Source organism: Mesoplodon mirus (assembly GCF_964341445.2).
Source record: "Mesoplodon mirus genome assembly, chromosome: 18".
Lineage (NCBI taxonomy): Eukaryota > Metazoa > Chordata > Mammalia > Artiodactyla > Ziphiidae > Mesoplodon > Mesoplodon mirus.
The window spans coordinates 4845973-4863970 of NC_138994.1; the positions used below are offsets into that span (position 1 = coordinate 4845973).

General features: G+C 55.9%; 1 protein-coding gene across 1 annotated transcript; it reads left to right on the top strand.

Annotated features, from left to right (window-relative positions):
* The first annotated feature begins 348 nt into the window (after positions 1–348).
* Positions 349–12648, top strand: IGFBP4 (insulin like growth factor binding protein 4). Its single transcript, XM_082604486.1, has 4 exons — positions 349–945; positions 8160–8317; positions 9081–9215; positions 11428–12648. The coding sequence occupies exons 1-4, from the start codon at positions 597–599 to the stop codon at positions 11560–11562; spliced, it is 777 nt and encodes a 258-aa protein (XP_082460612.1). The 5' UTR covers positions 349–596; the 3' UTR covers positions 11563–12648.
* Positions 12649–17998: the final 5350 nt, after the last annotated feature.

Consider the following 17998-nt stretch of genomic DNA (forward strand, 5'->3'; position numbering starts at 1 on the left):
AGGTCGGGGGAGGGGGCCACGGAGCCGCCCCTTCGCTTTCGTTCGCCCTTCGCTGCCCTCCCGGGCTCCGGTTCAGAAGCGCTCTCGGCGCCTGCCGTGGCTTCCAAACTGCGCCGCTTTCTCCTGCGGCAGAAAAGGACTTTCAGATGTAGTAGCGGCGGCGGCGGCAGCGGCGACAGCAGCGACGACTTAGGACAGCGCCCCCTCCCCCTAACCGCCGCCTCTCCTTCTCCCTCTCCCTGGGCTCCCCGTCCCCTCCCCCCCATTCCTCCCCTCCCCCCCATTCCCCCCCCATTCCCCCCCCCGGGAAGGCGCTGGGGGTGTGGCCAGGGGCCGGTATAAAGTCCGGGGGAGCCGGTCCCGGGCAGCAGCTCAGCCCCCTGCCCCCTACAGCCAGCCGCCTGGGCCGGGCCGAGGATGCGGCGCAGCGCCAGGCTCGCTCCCCTCCGGCCCGCTTGCTAACTTCCTCGGCTTCGTCCTTGTCCGCCAGCGGAGCCGCCCCGTGTCGCCGCGCCCTCTGGGTCGGGTCCTCCAGGCGCGCCGGGCGCTGCCTCTGTGTCCCCCGCTGTCCGCCCGTGCCCCGTCCTCGCCCGGTCATGCTGCCCCTGTGCCTCGTGGCCGCGCTGCTGCTGGCCGCCGGGCCCGGGCCGAGCCTGGGCGACGAAGCCATCCACTGCCCGCCCTGCTCCGAGGAGAAGCTGGCGCGCTGCCGCCCCCCCGTGGGCTGCGAGGAGCTGGTGCGAGAGCCGGGCTGCGGCTGTTGCGCCACTTGCGCCCTGGGCAAGGGGATGCCCTGCGGGGTGTACACCCCCCGCTGCGGCTCCGGCCTGCGCTGCTACCCGCCCCGGGGCGTGGAGAAGCCCCTGCACACGCTGGTGCACGGGCAAGGCGTGTGTATGGAACTGGCAGAGATCGAGGCTATCCAGGAAAGCCTGCAGCCCTCTGGTAAGGTGCCCCATCCCTTGCACGCCCTCCCTGGGGTCCTCCCCTCCCAGAAGCCCCTTCCCCATTCGGGCTGGCCCGAAAGACTCTTGAAAATCCCCTGTGAGCTGAGCAGAAGGCAGGTATGTGGCAGGGCCCGACTGGCACGGGACAGGGTCAGCCAAGGAAACTGCTCTCAAGTCCCTAGCAGCCTGTTGCCACCATCAAAGAGGACTCTGTCCCACCCCTCCATCTCAAGGGTGCCTATTTGGGAAGAGACGTCTCAAGGGTAGTCCTGGCTGCTGGAGCAAGAGTGGAAAATTAAGTGACCTGGTCCAGCCCACAGCCTGCAAGTGAGCAGTCTAGGGCCAGATACCTGGAGGATGGGGTTGGTGGCAGTGGAGGCTTTCTGTTCCTGATCCAGGGACCTCCCCTCACCCTGGACACAAGTGGAGGCCCCAGGGGTCTGAGAAGCCAGGGCTCGGGCTTTTGACATTGAGGTGGGGTGGAGTGGGACATGTAAATTAGAGTGGCTTTGGTGGTGAGGGGCATCAGAGTGGCCCTTCCTCAAAGCCCCAGGCCGGCTCACCTAGCTCTTTGAGAGGCATTGGGAAGACAGGGGTCTCTCTGGCAGGCCTGGGCACCTCCTCCTGCCCTGGTACACAGGCACCCTGCTCCTTTCTCCTGGCAGGTGCCATTTGAGGTGGCAGAAGAGAAGCAAGTCTTGGCTCCCAGCCCAGAGCTGCAGAAACCCTAACGGGACAGGCAGTAGAGAGGGGAGGGATGGGGTGGGGGGAGAGAGAGAGAGAGAAAGGGAGAGAGAGGTTTAGAAGGTCTCTTGCCCTAAACTCATTCTTACACTTCCTTTCTATTTCTCAGTGAGACTTTCAGTTTCTCCCTTGTAGTCTTTCTGTCTCTCTCCTTCTTTCTCTTATTCTTTTGTTCTTCCCTGCTGTGTCTCTCAACCTCTAGTTTCACTAACAACATTCTCAGATTCTCCTTTCCGCAATATCTCCTGCCCGTTATCAGTTTCTTTCTCTTTATCCTATTCCTTTTCCTGTTTTTGTTGCCCTGCTTTGCTCACTTTCATTTCAGGCTCTTTCCGTTGCTCATTCTCTTGACTCTGTCACCGTTTCTCTTTCTGTCTTTGTTCCTGTCTTTCTCTGTTGCTTTCAGAATCTCTCTGTCTGCCTTTCTCTACCTCTGCCTCTGTTTCTTGTTCCCTCTCCGACTCTGTTTTGCTCTCCCTGTGCCTCTGTCTGTTTCTGTCTCTTTTCCTGGTGCTTGAAGCTTCCATTGTTGCAGTCCGGATGCTGGGACTCCGGCCCCAAGCTTCCTGCCCTGGGTCCCAGACCGCTCCACTTCCTCAATCCTCTGCAGCTTGTTAGCCAGAGGAGAGCAGGATGCAGGGAAAACAGGAAGGAGGTGGACCCCAGGGGTCTGGGCCTCGGGCCTCTCTGCCCCTCCTGCCCCTGGGCAGCGAGAGATAGGTCAGCAGAAAACATTCTAGGAAAATGCCAGTCTGGCACCCGGCACATCTGGGAAGCGGGGGTGGTGGGGTTCTGGGGGTGTCAGTCGCTGATCCTGGGGCAGAGATGCCAGTGCTAGTGGGAGAGGAGGGGTACTGGTACAGGACCAGACTGGGAGCGAGGGCTGAGCCCTTGGGCTCCCCGGGTATAACGGGTTCCTTTTGCTTCGTATCTCCACCCTCTGCCGGCCAGCGGGTATCTGGCACCAGATTAGGATGGCTGGTGAGCTCCTCCTCTGTCACCAACTTGAACGGGGGACAGAAGAGCCCTCAGTGGGCCTCGGGAACCCCTTCTTCCCTGGCTGGGTAGGAACACCCCATCCTGAAGTGGAAGAAACTGCTCCCCTAGGAGCTTTGGGGAGGCATGCCGTGAGCAGTTTGTGAGTGTCCTGTGAACATCGTGTACACCAGCCTCGAAAGGCAGCTTTAGGCCCCTTTTGGATTACAGGGCCCAAGGTCTCCTTGCCTTGGCTTCCACCCTTGCAGTGCAGGCAGATATCGGGAGAGGGAAAGGGGAGGTCTGGGGGGGCCCTGGGGAAACTAGGTACCTACTCAGCAAGCTGTGTCCATGCCCTCTTACCTCCCAGTCATCCCAGAAGTACCCCTGCCACGGCCCGGCCACACTGCACTGCGTGAAAGGCGCCCCCTAGAGTTGTGCCGTAGCCCTGCAGGGTGTCTGGTGAGACCAGGCGGCCAGGGCTCGGCCCCTCTCCCCGCTGTCCTCCTGAGCCTTCCACTGTCGATAGGCTACTGTCCCTCCTGCGTCCCAAAGCTTGGGTCTTCTTTTTTTTTTTGCTGTACGCGGGCCTCTCACTGTTGTGGGCTCTCCTGTTGCGGAGCACAGGCTCCAGACGCGCAGGCTCAGCGGCCATGGCTCACGGGCCCAGCCGCTCTGCAGCATGTGGGATCTTCCCGGACCGGGGCACGAACCCGCGTCCCCTGCATCGGCAGGCGGACTCTCAACCACTGCGCCACCAGGGAAGCCCAAGGGCCTTCTTGCCTGGGGAATAGTTTGGCAGAGAGGTCAATCAGGCTCTTCTTCCTGCCTTTTCCTCTTGGGGCTGAGCTTCAGCAGGTGACTGGGGAGGGCAGTCACTCAGCGTGCCCCCTCCCTTGGCCTGCTATGGTCCAGAGGCCCACTCTTTGCTCCTGGGGCAGGTCTCCCCCATCCCTCTCCCGGCTACCCCCCTCTCCCGTGCCCTCTGCCGTGACCCCCTCTCCCAGCTTTCCAAGCCAGAAAAGGTTGTGGATTAACACAGCTCAGGCCACCAGAGGTGGGGGCGGGGTGGGACACGTGTGTCAGAAGTCCACAATCCTGATTCAGTGTACTGACCCTCGACTTGTGGAATCTGGGGGAGTGGACAGTGGGAAGATTAGCGTTTGGACTGGGGAGATCCTAAACTGTGCCCTGGGTCCCTCTGGGACAGGGTTAGGGAACATGCAGGCTGGGTTAATTTTTAGTCAACACAGCAAATATTGTCCCCCCTACTTCAGTACTGGGAATCCAGTCATGTCATGGGAACAGGGCCTTCCCAGAAATTCTGTGCCTTGGGGGAGGGGGGAAGGGGGAGCATGGCTGCTTAACATTTTTTCTTTAGTTTTGGCAAAGCCAGAATTATTGGTGCCTCGGGTATCAGGAGTCTTTCCATTTAAAGACATAGGAGCTGCAGAGATAAGTTCTTCTTTCCTCTAGCCAGACTGCTTCACTTCCTCATCTGTAAAAAGGGGGGACAGTGGGACCTATCTTGCAGGGTGGGGGCATCTGGCATGGAGTAAGGGAGCAGTGATGAGGATGGTGATGAAGAGGAAACCGAATGGATTTAAGTTGAAGCTTAACTTCTCCTCTGATGCTGGGGCTCTGGGGGACAGTAGGGCAAGTGAGCAAAGCTGGGGGGACATGCAGAGGGGTGGAGGGGGTAGGGTGGAAGGGCCAGCTGTACTTCTCTGACTCTTCAGTCTGAGGCCCGCAGCATGGCCCAAGGGTGAGGGGGACACCCCTTGAGCCAGACCTCAAAGAAAGGCCTGGTACCCAGCATGGGTGGTCTTGGCTTCTCCAGCCAGAATGCAGGCGAAGAAGGAAAAGGCCTTTGTTGTAGGGCAGGTGGGTGACCCTCCAGACTGTGTCTGGTTGGCTGGGCCCACCTACCTCACAGCCTCACCCTGGGCGTCTTGAGGGGAGTGGGGGCTGGAGGTGAAGGGAAATCATGAGGATGAAATCAGGCAGCAGGAAAGAGGAAATCTTCTAGCTTTGACCATGAACTTTGCAGACATCGGTGCCAAAGCTGTGAAACCTCTTCTTTCTCTGGGTGCCCGCCCTTCCTCTGTGGCTGGAGCAAAGACCAAGGTTTCCCCTGTGGCTGGATGTCGTTGGCTTAGCTCCAGCGGGGCAAGAGGAGGTGACCTGGCCTACCTCGGAAGCCCCGCCTCCCAAACAAGCCTTTCGGATGTCGGGAGGTGCGACCTTTGGTGGGGGGCGGGCAGGTTTGACTCGGCTCCCGCCCAGAGGGGAACCCACCGGGATTGCGGTTTTTCCAGAGGGCACCACCTGGGTGTGGAGCACGAGAAAGATGGACATCCTGCATGAGCAGGGAAGTAGCAAGAATTTAGCCACTTTTAGACACGGGAAGGTGAACGTTTCTTTAGAGACTCAAGGCTATGACCCTCACCCTCTCAAGCCTAGTGCCTAGGGTGGATCCTGGGGTGGGGTCTCAGTCTGCCAGTTAGACAAGCCTGGGCAAGAAGAAGTTACAGATTAAGTGGAAAGTCAACAACCGGGGCACAGTCAGTGTGCTCTGGCCAGGGCAGGGTCAGGGCGCCTGGGTGCATGTGGGTGTGCACGCGTGGACCCGTGTGTGTCTGGACACGTGATTGTTTGTGTATGTGTGTGATCCTTGAGTCCCAGCCTGTGTCTGAGCTGGCAGATAGGGACGTGGTCTTTGTACCCTGGCCCCTGAGAGAGGCAGCACGGAGCCGCTCTCCCTGCCTGCCGTGTCCTACTCTCAAGCTGAGACACAAGCTGCGGCTACGTGCGCTGGGTGGTGGAGAAACCAAGGTGGGGGAGGCCAGGCAGGCCGCCTGCTGATAGTGCCCCATGTGATGGGAGCCCTGCGGATACAAGAACATGAGCTATGTTTCCAAGCTCGCCCTATGCCCCGCGCGTCCCCGGGGTTCAGTGAGGGGACCCAGTTGTCCTCCTCCATGGCACTTCCTAAATTAAGGGAAAATCATTCCAAATATCCTTGAATAATCCCCCGTGTAGCACAGGGAGATCAGCTCGGTGCTTTGTGTCCACCTAGAGGGGTGGGAGGGAGACGCAAGAGGGAGGAGATATGGCGATATATGTTTATGTACAACTGATTCACTTTGTTATAGAGCAGAAACTAACACACCATTGTAAAGCAATTATACTCCAATAAAGATGTTAAAAAAAAAAAATCACTCCCCCGAGTGTTTTTGTGAACTTGACTCATAGAAACACAATGTTGGAAAGTAGTCGAATTTCCACGGCAGATCTCTCCGGGTCCTTGAGACCTCTGCCACCCTGACGTGCCACGCCTCCAGGGCAGAACTCTACCTCCTGAGGCAGCCCCGTGCATTAGAAAACTCTTCCTAGGGAACCTAAGAACATCTGGCCACTTACCAAGAGGGACAAGTGTCACTGTGCACAGCCGTGCTTTCCTTTATGGTCATGAAAAGAAAGCAAACTCGAAGAATGACAAAACCTTTCCGGTTGAAGGGGGCCCTCAAGGTAGTGTCATGGGTTGTGTCAAATGAGCCCCTGGGACCCTTCCAGCCTTTCCAGGTAGAACGGTGGCCCCTTTGTTCCAAGCTCGCTCCGCTTCTGTGGTTCCAAGACAAATCTCTCAATCCTCTTAGGTCTTCTACTTCCTTTCTCTCCAAGCCCCAGCTCCAGCCTACACACCTGCAGTGCTGTGACCCCATCCACTAGTCCTGGGGCTTTGGGCAAGGCGGACGCGGCGATGGCGGGGGGTGGTCACTGGCCAGCCTGGGCCTTCTTAACCAGAAGTTTCCTTGGGAAGGTCTTCAGGGAAGAGCTTCGATCTCAGGTCTTCTCTCTGGTTCCTGCCTGGGGGCTTGGGGTCTACCTTCCTACGGCCCCCTTTGCACAATCCTGGTCTTCTGAACTTGATCTGCTCCTTCTTTTGCTGCCCACACCAGCTGGGAAGTCTTTGCTGTAGTGGCTTCTCCTTGGTTGACCTTCGGGAACTTGATCTTTTGGGACGGAAGTCCCCTCCAGACTGTTCTTCTTGGGATGTTAAATATGCAGAAGGAGAGATTATATCTATCTGCTCCATTTATTCCTTCCCTCTGTTGCTTTTTTCTAAGCCAGCCCTGCATCAGTGACAAAACCTCTTCCCATCCTCGGTGACTGAATTTTATAAATAACCTTTGGTGTGGAATCTTGACAAAGACTTTCTGGGGGTCTAGATTCCTCCTTGCCTGGTTTCCCTTTATCCACGTGCTTCCCCCTGGACCCCCAGAACTAGGAGAATAAAAAGAGAACTAACCCCCCAACTAACTTTGGCTCGGCAGAAAAATACCATTTAACCCAGAGGCAGCTCTGGGACTGCGGCCATGCATGGAGGAACCTGCTAACTCCTCAGGAAAAAAAACCCTGACGCAAACCAGATGTAACCTTCTGTCCTGCTGCCAACATCTGGAATGCTGGCAGGGGCTCTGCACTCAGGCCGGCAGCAAGTTGCCAAACCCGAGCATTTCAGAGGTGGCTCTGATTTGCAGAGGGATCTTGCGACCTCTTTCTCCAGCTCAGCCCTGTGTTCTGGTTTTGGCTGCCTGGATGGAGGAGCAGTGGTTACAATTCTGGGACTTCTGGATGGGGTTTTTCTTGAGTTCGGGTAGAGCCTTTAGGAGAGCCCAGGGAAAGCGTGGCGGTTCAGCCTCACCACCCCCATCTCCACGTCCCCAGTGCCCTGGCTCTGGGCAACAGATGTGCACTTTGGATGGGGTCTGAAATGTAAGGATGGGAGACTTTGGGGTGGGGGGGCTGAAGGGATGTGTGAGGGTGTTCTCTTGGTCCTGGGGCCACACAGTGTCTCAGACACATGCGCACACACACACACACACACACACTCTTTCACATGCAGGCATACACACCCACTCCCACTTATCCTGTGCAGCCAATGGAGAGAGTTTTGGGGCCAGATTTCTCATCACTCATGGAAACTTTGATTCTGGCCATTTGGAAGAGGGTCAGCAGAGCCGACAGCCCTGGGGATCCCCTGGCTGGCTCAGCCAGATGCCGAAAAGAGCAGGAAAGGAGAGAGGAAGAAAGAGCAGACTGAGAGGGGGATGGTAGGAAGAGATGAATGGCAGGGGGATGAGATTCGGTGTGGGGCCCCCTGCCTGCTTGAGACCTCCCTGCAGGGCCCAGGGGACCCTCCTGCTGTCTGGGCAGCTGCAGCTGGTGACTCATCTGAGGGCTGGTCTGGGTGGAGTGAGGGACAAATCAAGGACTTCAAGAGGAATATTTTCCTGAGGAGATCCTGGGGAGTGGGGAAGAAACCGGCGTGCTGCTTTCATTTCTTCGCACCCCCCCCCAGACCCCCTGCTCTTCCCCAGTGCCAGGCTGGAGAATCCCTAAGAAGGAGAAAGCAGGTGGGAGGCTGGGTTGCTGTGCTGCCTTGTCCTTTCCCATCGCTGACCTTTCCCCATCTTGGCCTGATTGCAGACAAGGACGAGGGTGATCACCCCAATAACAGCTTCAGCCCCTGCAGCGCCCATGACCGCAGGTGCCTGCAGAAGCACTTCGCCAAAATTCGAGACCGGAGCACCAGTGGGGGCAAGATGAAGGTCATCGGGGTCCCTCGGGAGGAAGCCCGGCCTGTGGTGAGGACCTCTGACCAAATGCGCGTGTGCATAGGCACACACACCATCACCATCACCAGATCTGGACAATGACCATTCAGCAAACATTCTTTACATGTCTGCTGTGTGCAAGATGCACCTAGTGTGCATCATCAGGACCCAGAAAGTCCTCACTCCTCTTCTTGAAATCCCTTTCCTGCTCACCAGTTCTAGACATTGGGATAGCTCACGTTATTGTTAAATACTGAGACTTGCGTACTGGTGGGTGAACAGCAGTGGCCCCAAGCCTCCTGATGTTTCTTGGCCCTTCCCAGGGATTCCCCACCCCAGAGCTTCTCAGTAGCTAAAGGGTTCATGCTGGCCATAGCAGGGAGCCTTGGGACCCTGCTCCAGGGTCTGGCTAATGTCCTTTCTGATGGGTGTTTCTGATGGATCCATGCCTGGGTCTTACAAGTTGTTAATTACATGATTTCATCCATCACTCCTGTTTAGAAATCATCCCCTTCCTGTCCTTCACCATAGATTTCCTTTCCCCACAATTTCCCTTCACATCATACCCCTCCTTTTTAGAAGCCCTTTGGCTCAAGATCCTCTCTTCAATGTCCCTCTGTTCTGCCCGCCAGTGTCCCCTGAGCCCGAGCTCCTCCTTTTACCTCGTTGGGCCCCGCTCAGCTTCCAGGCCTTAACCCTCCTTTCAGAGCCTGCAGTCCTGATTTGACCCCCAGCCCCGGTCCTCCTGCCTCTCTCCCTTCTGCTGAGCAGTTTCCTTCTCCCCCTCCTCCAGCCCCAGGGCTCCTGCCAGAGTGAGCTGCACCGGGCCCTGGAGCGGCTGGCCGCCTCACAGAGCCGCACCCACGAGGACCTCTACGTCATCCCCATCCCCAACTGCGACCGCAACGGCAACTTCCACCCCAAGCAGGTGGGTCTCCATCTCCGCCGACTTGGCCCGGCCTCAGCTCCAGGATGTCCAGGATGGAGGTCTCGGGAAGGGGGGAGCTCCTCAACCCAAACCTAACCCCTTGGACCCTCCCCAAACCCTCCCCCAGCCTCAGGACCTCAACTCATTTTGCCCACTCACTCATTTTGCAGATGAGGAGACTGAGGCCCAGGGAGGGGTAGAGGCCGGCCCGAAGTCACAGAGCGAGTTAAAGGCAGACCAGTGACCCTGCCTCCCCGTCCAGGCTTATTTCTATGACCTCTGTGGTCACCATCTGTGATGCAGACCTGGCACTCCTGCCAACCTCTGCCTCCCAACCCTCTCTCACTCCCCTTCCTCCATTCCTGTGAGTTCTCCTTTGTCCCTGGATGTCTGAGGTTTCCACGTGTGGCTTGTGGGATCTTAGTTTCCTGGCCAGGGATCGAGCCCACGCCCTCGCAGTGAAAGTGTGAAGTCCTAACCACTGGACTGCCAGGGAACTCCTAATGTCTGAGGTTTCATCTGGGAATGGAGGGGCTAGGTCTTGAAGAGTTGAGGAGGAAACTCAGCCTTCCCCTTCCCACAAGCTGAGCCGCCCAGCCACCTGGGGTTCAGCCAGGCTGGAGGCGAAGCCAGACCTGACAGCTGGAGACGGGAACTTTGGGTGCAGCAGAGGAAGGAGAGGGCAGGAGACAAGACAGGAATGCAGAAACCTCTGTACCTCCTTACGCCCTTGGAACATGGGCTCCTCTGACAAGCCCCCAGGACGCTTGGGATTGGCCTGCTCCAGCCCCATCTCTGGCCTGTCTCAGTCGGGCTCATTCGGAAGGGTGGCATATCTGGGCAGGACACTGGGTGGGGTCCCTCGTGCTGGGTGTGGCCTGGATCTCCTCCAGCCCTTGTGGGTGTAGGTACACACGTCCTCCCATTCTGTGCTCTACAGATGAATCCACAAGGTGGACCACCACTCAGCCAGAAGAGGCCTAGCTAGGAGGAGAAAGGCTGCCCCCAAGTCTGCACACCCCAGGATGGCATGAGGAGGTTATGAAGAGGTGTGCAATGGAGGAGGACCACAAGGGTCTCCCCGCCAAACCTACGCCAAACCTCTCTCCAACCTTTATCCCAATACCAATTTTATCCTTGTCCCAATTTTTCTTTTTCCTTTTTTTTGACCGCGCCATGTGGCTTGTGGGATCTCAGTTCCCCAACCTGGGCCCTCCGGCAGTGAAAGCAGAGTCCTAATCACTGGACCGCCAGGGAATTCCTCCTTGTCCCAATTTTTAAAAACTCCGCCCACCCGACCCCTTTAAAAAAATCAATAGACTTTATTTTTTAGAGCAGTTTTAAGTTTACAGAAAAACTGAGCAGGAAGTACAGGGTTCCCATCTACTTTCCCACCCCCAGTCTCTCCTATTAACGTGAGTGTGGTACATTTGTTACAATTGAGGAACTAAAATTGATTATTAGTTATTAACTAAAGTCCATAGTTTACGTTAGGGTTTACTCTTTGTGTTGTACACGTTTATGTGTTTCCTCCCCCCCAGTTTTTATCCCACTGAAAATTCTGACACTTGACCCTTTATCTTCAGGCCAGTTCTGACCCTTGAGACAACCTTCACTCCAACTCTAATCCTGACTCTGAAATACACCTTTACCCCCTACTCTTCCTCCTCCCCCGTCTAATCCCGACCCAAACTTTAGCCCAACTGCTTTCATTGTTCTGACCTTGACCTCTATCTCTATCCCAATTCCATTTCTGACCTGGGCTCTAAGCCTCACCCCATTCAAGTTTTAGTCATAATCCCCAGTTCAACTGCAACTCTTATGCTGATCCTACCCTAACTTCAATGTGGATAATCACAGTCTTAACCATAATCCTATTCTTAAAGTCCCAACACAATCAATCAGAACACAAATTAAAAACTTCTCCAACCTGAACCCTAGCCTTTTAAGTCCACCTGCACCTTTCAACTCCATGGATCCAGTCTCCCCTCCAGGTAGGCTGCAGAACTTCCTCAGGACCCTGCCTTCTGGACCAAAACTGTCTGGACCTTTCCTTCTTGGCCAGCTTTACTCCACTGAGCTCAGAGGACTCATGTTCAAGAAAGCCTCTGCCCTCAAGAGTCCATCTTGGAGCCACTGTCTGACTTGGGGGCTGGGCTGGGATCGGGGCCGGCTGCCTGAGATCTGACCTCTCACACCCTTGCCTTGGCAGTGCCACCCGGCCCTGGATGGGCAGCGCGGCAAATGCTGGTGTGTGGACCGGAAGACGGGAGTGAAGCTTCCGGGGGGCCTGGAGCCGAAGGGGGAGCTGGACTGCCACCAGCTGGCTGACAGCTTCCGCGAGTGAGCCCTGTCAGCAGGCGGGGGGCTCACTGCCCCCTGCTGCCCCCTCCCCTGGAGGCTGCAGAGCTGACCTGGAGCCTGGGTCTGAGTCCTGGCCCTGCTTCTGGCCCAGAAGTTTCCCTTGGGGTGTGTTTGTGTGTATGCGTGTGTGCGTGTGTGTTTATGAGCGTGGGTGTGCCCTTGGGGTGAGTCGAAGCCTAGGGATGTCCTTCTTTGGGCTTAGATAGCCTGAGAGAGCCCTGGTATGTTTCCAAATTGATCCTGGATTCATTCAGCCCTTCAGCCGTCTATAAACACTTCTTGACCACATACTACATGTCAGCTCTAGTTTTCAGCCCTGCGGGCTCTTATTTTGACTCCCTCTGATTTAGACATGTGAGGCCACCTCCTATAAGGTGAGCACAAGTCTGTAGGAGAAGAAAAGTCCCAGTCCCATAATGAGGGGAGGAAAATAGACATGTACCTTGACCGTTGTCCCTCCCCTCAAACTAGTCAGAGGGTGGAGGCCATAGGGAAAGTGTAGGGTAGCAAATGACTCAGTGGTTAGGAGACCGACTGAGACCCAATTCCAAAGCTAAAGCCTGCCAGGCTCTCCTTTACTTCCTCCCCAGGTCCCTCCAGGGGGAAGGACCTGCAGGGACAAGCGCACCTTAGCTTGGTTGCCTGGCAACTGAGACCCTGCTTTGGGGGAGGGAAGAGGTCAGCGGAAGGCATGCAGGACAGAGGGCTGGGGAGGTGGGGCCCATCTCTGAGCAGTCAGGGGAGGAGGAAGGAATGCACAGCTGGACTGCATGTGCCTGATGGAGAAAGGAAATCACATGCCGGGAGGTGAGGGGCTTACCTGGGGTCCTGCTTCCTCCCCCACTTGTGGTCACAGCCAGGAAGCCACCAGGACGACTCCATCCTTCAGTGGCTCACTGTCTGTGGCCCTGCCTTCCTCCCCACACCTCCTTCCCTGCACTTTCCTCCCCGATCCTTCCCTACCCACTGGGCATTTTCTGGCTTGACTGGATGGAAAGAGACTTAGGAACCTACCAGTTGGCCATGATGTCTTGTCTTTTTTTTTTTTTTTTTTTTTTTTTTTTTTTTTTTAACAAAACAGAACAAAACCAAAAAAACCGTAGACAATGGTGTTTGGTTGATTTATTTACAATTAAGAGACAGGGATGCACCAGGGGTGGGGAGAACTGCCTTACATGGTAAAAAGGACTGCAAAGGGTCGGCCACTTCACCCTCCTCTTCCTTACAGCTTCTTCCTGGGGAGCCTCTCTGTCCCCAAAGTCTGTGCTGTCTGTGTTCAGACTCCTGGTGGGCCAGTAATGGCTTCTGAAGGGAGGCAGCAAGCTGGGCCAGGCCTGCTGGGCCAGAGCTATTTCTGGGATCAGCTGGTGTGTGAAGCGGGGGCATTTCCTAGGGCATCAGGCAGACTGGGTTTGCGTCTGGATTTGATTTATCGATTTAGTGAGGGGAGGTGCTGCCCTGAAGCTAGGGAAAGGGGGTAAGCTCTCCAACACATTCCACAGCTCTGACTGCCTAGATTCCTGACTGGGGGTTGGGGCTGAGATTTGATTCTGAGGGGTTGGGAGTGGGGGTATCTTTGATCTTGCTGTCCTGGACTCACCAGGCTGTGGGCTCTCAGTGCCAGCCCCAGAATGTGTGCCCACATGGTACCACTGGATTCCTGGTCATCTCCCAATGCTCCTTACCTCTCACCTTTGTGCTGTGTGTGTGTGTGTGTGCGTGCGTGTGCGTGTGTGTCTGATTGATCTCTTCAGGCACTCCCAGGCTTCTCGATTGCACTGGCCCCTGATGCACTGGCACCTGTGCCGTCTGAATCTTGAGCCTGGCGCTGCAATCCTCATCTCTCTAACTCCGCCTCTGTGGCGGCATCCCACAGCCATCTAGTCTTCCTGAGGCACCACAGGCTGCTGCCAGCAGCAGGAGATAAAGAACAAAGTGACAGCTCCTTCAGCTAGGGGGCCTGCTCTACATAGAGCCCCCTCCTTCTGGGGCTGAAGCCAAGGCATGCTGGGAGAGGAGGTTGAGTGTAGGCTGAAGATGAAGTTTTAGGTCCCTAAGCCAAATGTAGGGAGAGTATCTCTTTCCCTAAGCCATCTCTTTAAATTCCCCTTTGTCTCCAGCCTCCCTTCCTAATGCTCTATTCTTGTATCCTTGGAATGGGTGGTAAGAGGTCCTTTTCTTTTCATGTGCCTCCAAAAAAAACCTGGGTCTGCTTGGGAAGTAGCTGCCCGTGTGGCCTGGGATGTGCCTTTGTGATAGGTGTGTATTTATAATGTGTGTGTGTGCCTGTGTGTGCATATAGTGAAGTGACACCTGAAATGTGAGTGATTGTGTGGGCTTTTACAGGGCGTGTGTACCTGGGCTGGGTGTGTGTAGATGTGATGCACATTCGTGTGGTGTGTCTGGGTGGGCTGTACGAATCTGAGTATGAATGGGTGTGATGTGAAGAGAGAGGGAGTGAAATTCACAGTGTACGTATGTACTTCCCTCCTCCACTCATTAGGTACCCTCAGTGCAGGGCCTGTAGGGAGATGTCTCGCATAAGAGAACAGAGGATGTGCACTTTGGGAGTGGGAATCCCACATCCCACAGAACGCCCCCCACCCCTGGTGCTTGCCCGCACCATCTGGGAGCCAGGTCCTAGTTGTCAAAAAAGAAGGAAATAAAAGCAACTCTGGGGACTCCCCTGGCGGTCCAGTGGTGAAGGCTCTGCGCTTCCATGGCAGGGGGTGCGGGTTCGATCCCTGGTCGGGGAACTAAGATGCCACATTTTAATTTTGGCCATGTGACGGGGACAAAATAAAAGCAACTCCGTGTCTGTGGACACCCTCTACCACTGCCAGGCCAGAGGAAGTGAACTGCCCTGGGTAGTGTCACAGTGGGGAGAACCGGGCTCCAGAGAGGAATGGCTGGTCTAGTTTGTACCTAAGCCCTCCCGTGGCCTCCAAATACCCTTGAATGGTCACTCTAGTTGCCACAGGGGCATCAGCATCCTGGCAGAGGTGGAAGGGAGGAGGAGGCAAGGACCAAACTCTTGTGTCCTGGTGGGGCCACCATACCTAGAATAACTTTAATTTTTAATTTATTACTTTTTTAAAGTTTTTTTGGACGTGGACCATTTTTTAAAGTCTTTATTGAGTTTGTTACAATATTGCTTCTGTTTTATGCTTTGGTTTTTTGGCCCTGAGGCATGCGGGATCCTAGCTCCCCAACCAGGGATTGAACCCGCACCCCCTGCATTGGAAGGCGAAGTCTTAATCACTGGACCACCAAGGAAGTCCCCTAGAATAACTTTAAACCAAAGTCCTTGAGTGGTCTGTCCTACCTCCCTAAGAAATGTCATTCCTCCCACTGTGGTTTCGAGCAGGGGGATGGGGGACCCCCTAGCCCATTGGTGCTGACTGGCACCAGGCATTCATTCGGTTTCCATCTCCCAGCTCCCCAGTGGAGATCAAGACCTGATGTCTGGCTGAGGGGTGGAGGCTGGGTTTTCCATTGTCAAGAAGACCAGGTGGGAGTAGAGAGAAACAAAATGGAGACTTGGATTGATTCCAGTACTGGATTCAGGTGGGGGAGTCTCTGGAGAGCTGGCCAAGCCTCCTGGCCCTTCTCCTATTGGGGACCTGAGGGTCCAGACACAGCCATTCCTTCAACCCCTCAGGAAAGGGCTGCTTGTTCTAACCCCTCTGCCCTCTGGGCCAGATTCCACCACTAAGTTACTCCAGGAATGTTATGAGGCATGCAGGACTTGGGGCTCCTGCTCAGGGGTCCCCCTTCCTGGGGGGATCTGGCTGTGTGGTAAATGACCCTGAAATATTCCCAGCCAGAGAAACTCCCCCTGCATTCCAGACCCCTATGGCAATGTCACCTCTGACCTCGAAAGAGAAAGTCAAGATGATGTGGTTGGATGGAGCTGGGAGGCACTGGCAGCTGGGATGTTGGGTTGTCCTAGGGAAGAGGGGAGGAAAGGGGCCCTTTGTGAGTCTGGGGAGAGGGTCAAGGAGGAGGAAGCATATTCAAGGGGGAGGAGGGAGTTAACGGGGCGCAATGAGTGGAGGAGGGGCAATGGAACGGACCTCGGGGCACACACATGCGCATGCGCGGGGGAGCAGACACCACGCCAGCCAGCGTGGTGCCTAATTAGATCCTAACTGTAGAGTAACCTGTCCCCTCTATGTCTGAGGCTCCAGAGGTTGGGGAGGCTTGGGGTCAGGGAGTAGAAGTGGGGGTGCTGTAGATAATTAGAAACATACCCTAATGAGTGAGCAGGCGCCACCAGGACCACCTCTCCCCTCACTGTCCCCCTCCCTTCCCCAGGTCCCCAACCCCCTTCTCCGTGACCTGGACAATTCCAGCCAGGCAAGGGGAGGGGCTGGTGGAGCCTGGGAGTGGAAACCCGGTGGGATTGGCTTCCTGGACCCTTACACAGTCTCTAAAGTGCAAACAACATATTTTTGCCATGCAGTGGTATTTAATTACACATAAAAACAGAGCCATTAAACTGAAATTAAACCCTTGTTGGAATCACTTAATTCAGGGCAGGACAAATTGCTTTCAGTGGAGGCAGCAGTGAAGTCCCCTCAGGGAGAGATGGAGATTAGCGGCTTCCATAGCTGGCTGGGTCCCCTCTTTGTCTTGGCCCCCTGGCTGGCTCTAAATTCTGAGATTGGGGTCAGAACCTTCTAAAGACCACCCAAGCCAAGGGGAAGCCTCTAGGTTTGTTCAGGATGACAGGAATGGAGGGTTGGAGAATCACAGAATCATTGTTCAACCCAGTTTCAGACAACTCGGTCCATTTTATCCATGGGTACGTTGAGGCCCAGGGGCCCGTGTCATCCAGAGCCAGGAGAGAAACCTGGCACCAAGCCATGACCGGGGAGGCTGTTTTATCCTTCCACCCTGGGCCTGGAGACAGAGGCTGGGGCTGGGTGGGGGAGGGAAACCAGAGCAGGCCCTGGTCCAAGTCTGGAGGCAGGAGGGAAAACAAGATGGGTTCCTGGGGCTTGGGCTGCTGAGGCAACCTTGACTTTATGGAGGGCAGCCTAGTGCCCAGACTCTGGCTCAGACAGACCCGGTCACTGAACTACTTGGGTGAGGTTGGGCAGGTATGACCTTTCAATCCTGCGAGCCTCAGTTTTCCTATCTGTCAAATGGGGATGGTGATTCCTATCTATAGAGTTCCTGTGAGGGCCAGTGGGCAGAATGCCTGAATAGGGCTTGGGGCCAAGTCCAGTAAGTGGTTCTACTGGACTCCCTTCTCAGGACCTGTGGTCCCCATTTGTAATAAAATCCAGCTGGGACCTGGTGGTTTCTAGGGCTCCCTTGCTCTGTGTTTGCAGTCCTTTCTCCTCCCTCCAGGCCCCACCTTTCCTGCAGTTTCCCTTCTCTCCTCTGTGGTCTAGTTGTCTAACTAAGGGCAGAGGTCTGGGGTGTATGGTTAGACCACTGGGTAGGAAAAGGCAGGCCCAGGCCCCCTAAAGTTTCCCTGCCTCACCTAGTCTTCCAGTGGCTGTGTGTGAGGCCCCTCTGGGAGGCAAAAGGGGGCCACACTGTGGGGAGAGGTGTTGGGGGTGCACAGTGAGGTAGTGAGTTTGTGAGGTTGTGGTCTCCCTCCCCCGTGTGCCCTCCACAATCTGGGAACCTGCTCTCCTGATCGGAACCAGATGGGTCCGCTGTGGCCAGAGGCCTGTTTCGGCAGTCCACTTACTCAATGCCCTTCCCTGGGAGGGGAGAGGGGGCGTGGGCTAAGGGCAAGTGGAGGTGAGGAGGGTCCTTTTCATCAGGGCTGGGAGAGAGAGTACTTTCCTTCTCTCTCCTCTCCAGGCTAGTGGCCTGGGAACTTTTCTATTACCCACAGAGGATTATGGTGGGACCGTGGCCAGCTGAGGACAAATCTCTCACTGAGGCTTAGGGGGGCAGTCTTAGAATTTATGACGCCTCCTCTGGGAGCCTGATCCCTATCCCTGAAGCTCAGCTCAGCTGCAGGTTGCCAAATAGGGGCTAACTATGCCTGTCCCCTGACTGCAGGAGTGCCCCGAGGTCATTCCCCTCACCCTTGGACTCCTTGGCCTTGGTAGACTGCCAAGTTCCTACCCTGGGGGTTGGGGTGGAAGGGCTGGGGCTGGGCTGAGGCCCAGGGTTCCCGTCACTGCAGGCCTGGCAGCTACCCGGCTGCAGATGGCCCTCCCGCCAGCCTGGCGGCCAGCACAAATGCTTTACAGCTGTACCTCTATCGGCTTGCCCCGAGAGCCTAGAGACAGAGGTAGGGAGCTGGGGGGCACAGAGCTACCGTGGGTGGGGGACAGGCTAAGATGGAGGCCCAGCAAACCCAGGTTGCTAAGATAGGACAAGGAAACTTGAGGATCCAGAAAAAGCTTCCCGAGAGCAAGGACCACGGGGAGGATCCTGGGTGCTACGGC

Coding starts and splice junctions, on each gene's coding strand:
- IGFBP4 (XM_082604486.1), top strand. CDS start 597: ATGCTGCCCCTGTGCCTCGTGGCCGCGCTGCTGCTGGCCGCCGGGCCC. Junction 946..8,159: donor GGAAAGCCTGCAGCCCTCTG/GTAAGGTGCCCC, acceptor GCCTGATTGCAG/ACAAGGACGAGGGTGATCAC. Junction 8,318..9,080: donor GGGAGGAAGCCCGGCCTGTG/GTGAGGACCTCT, acceptor CCCCTCCTCCAG/CCCCAGGGCTCCTGCCAGAG.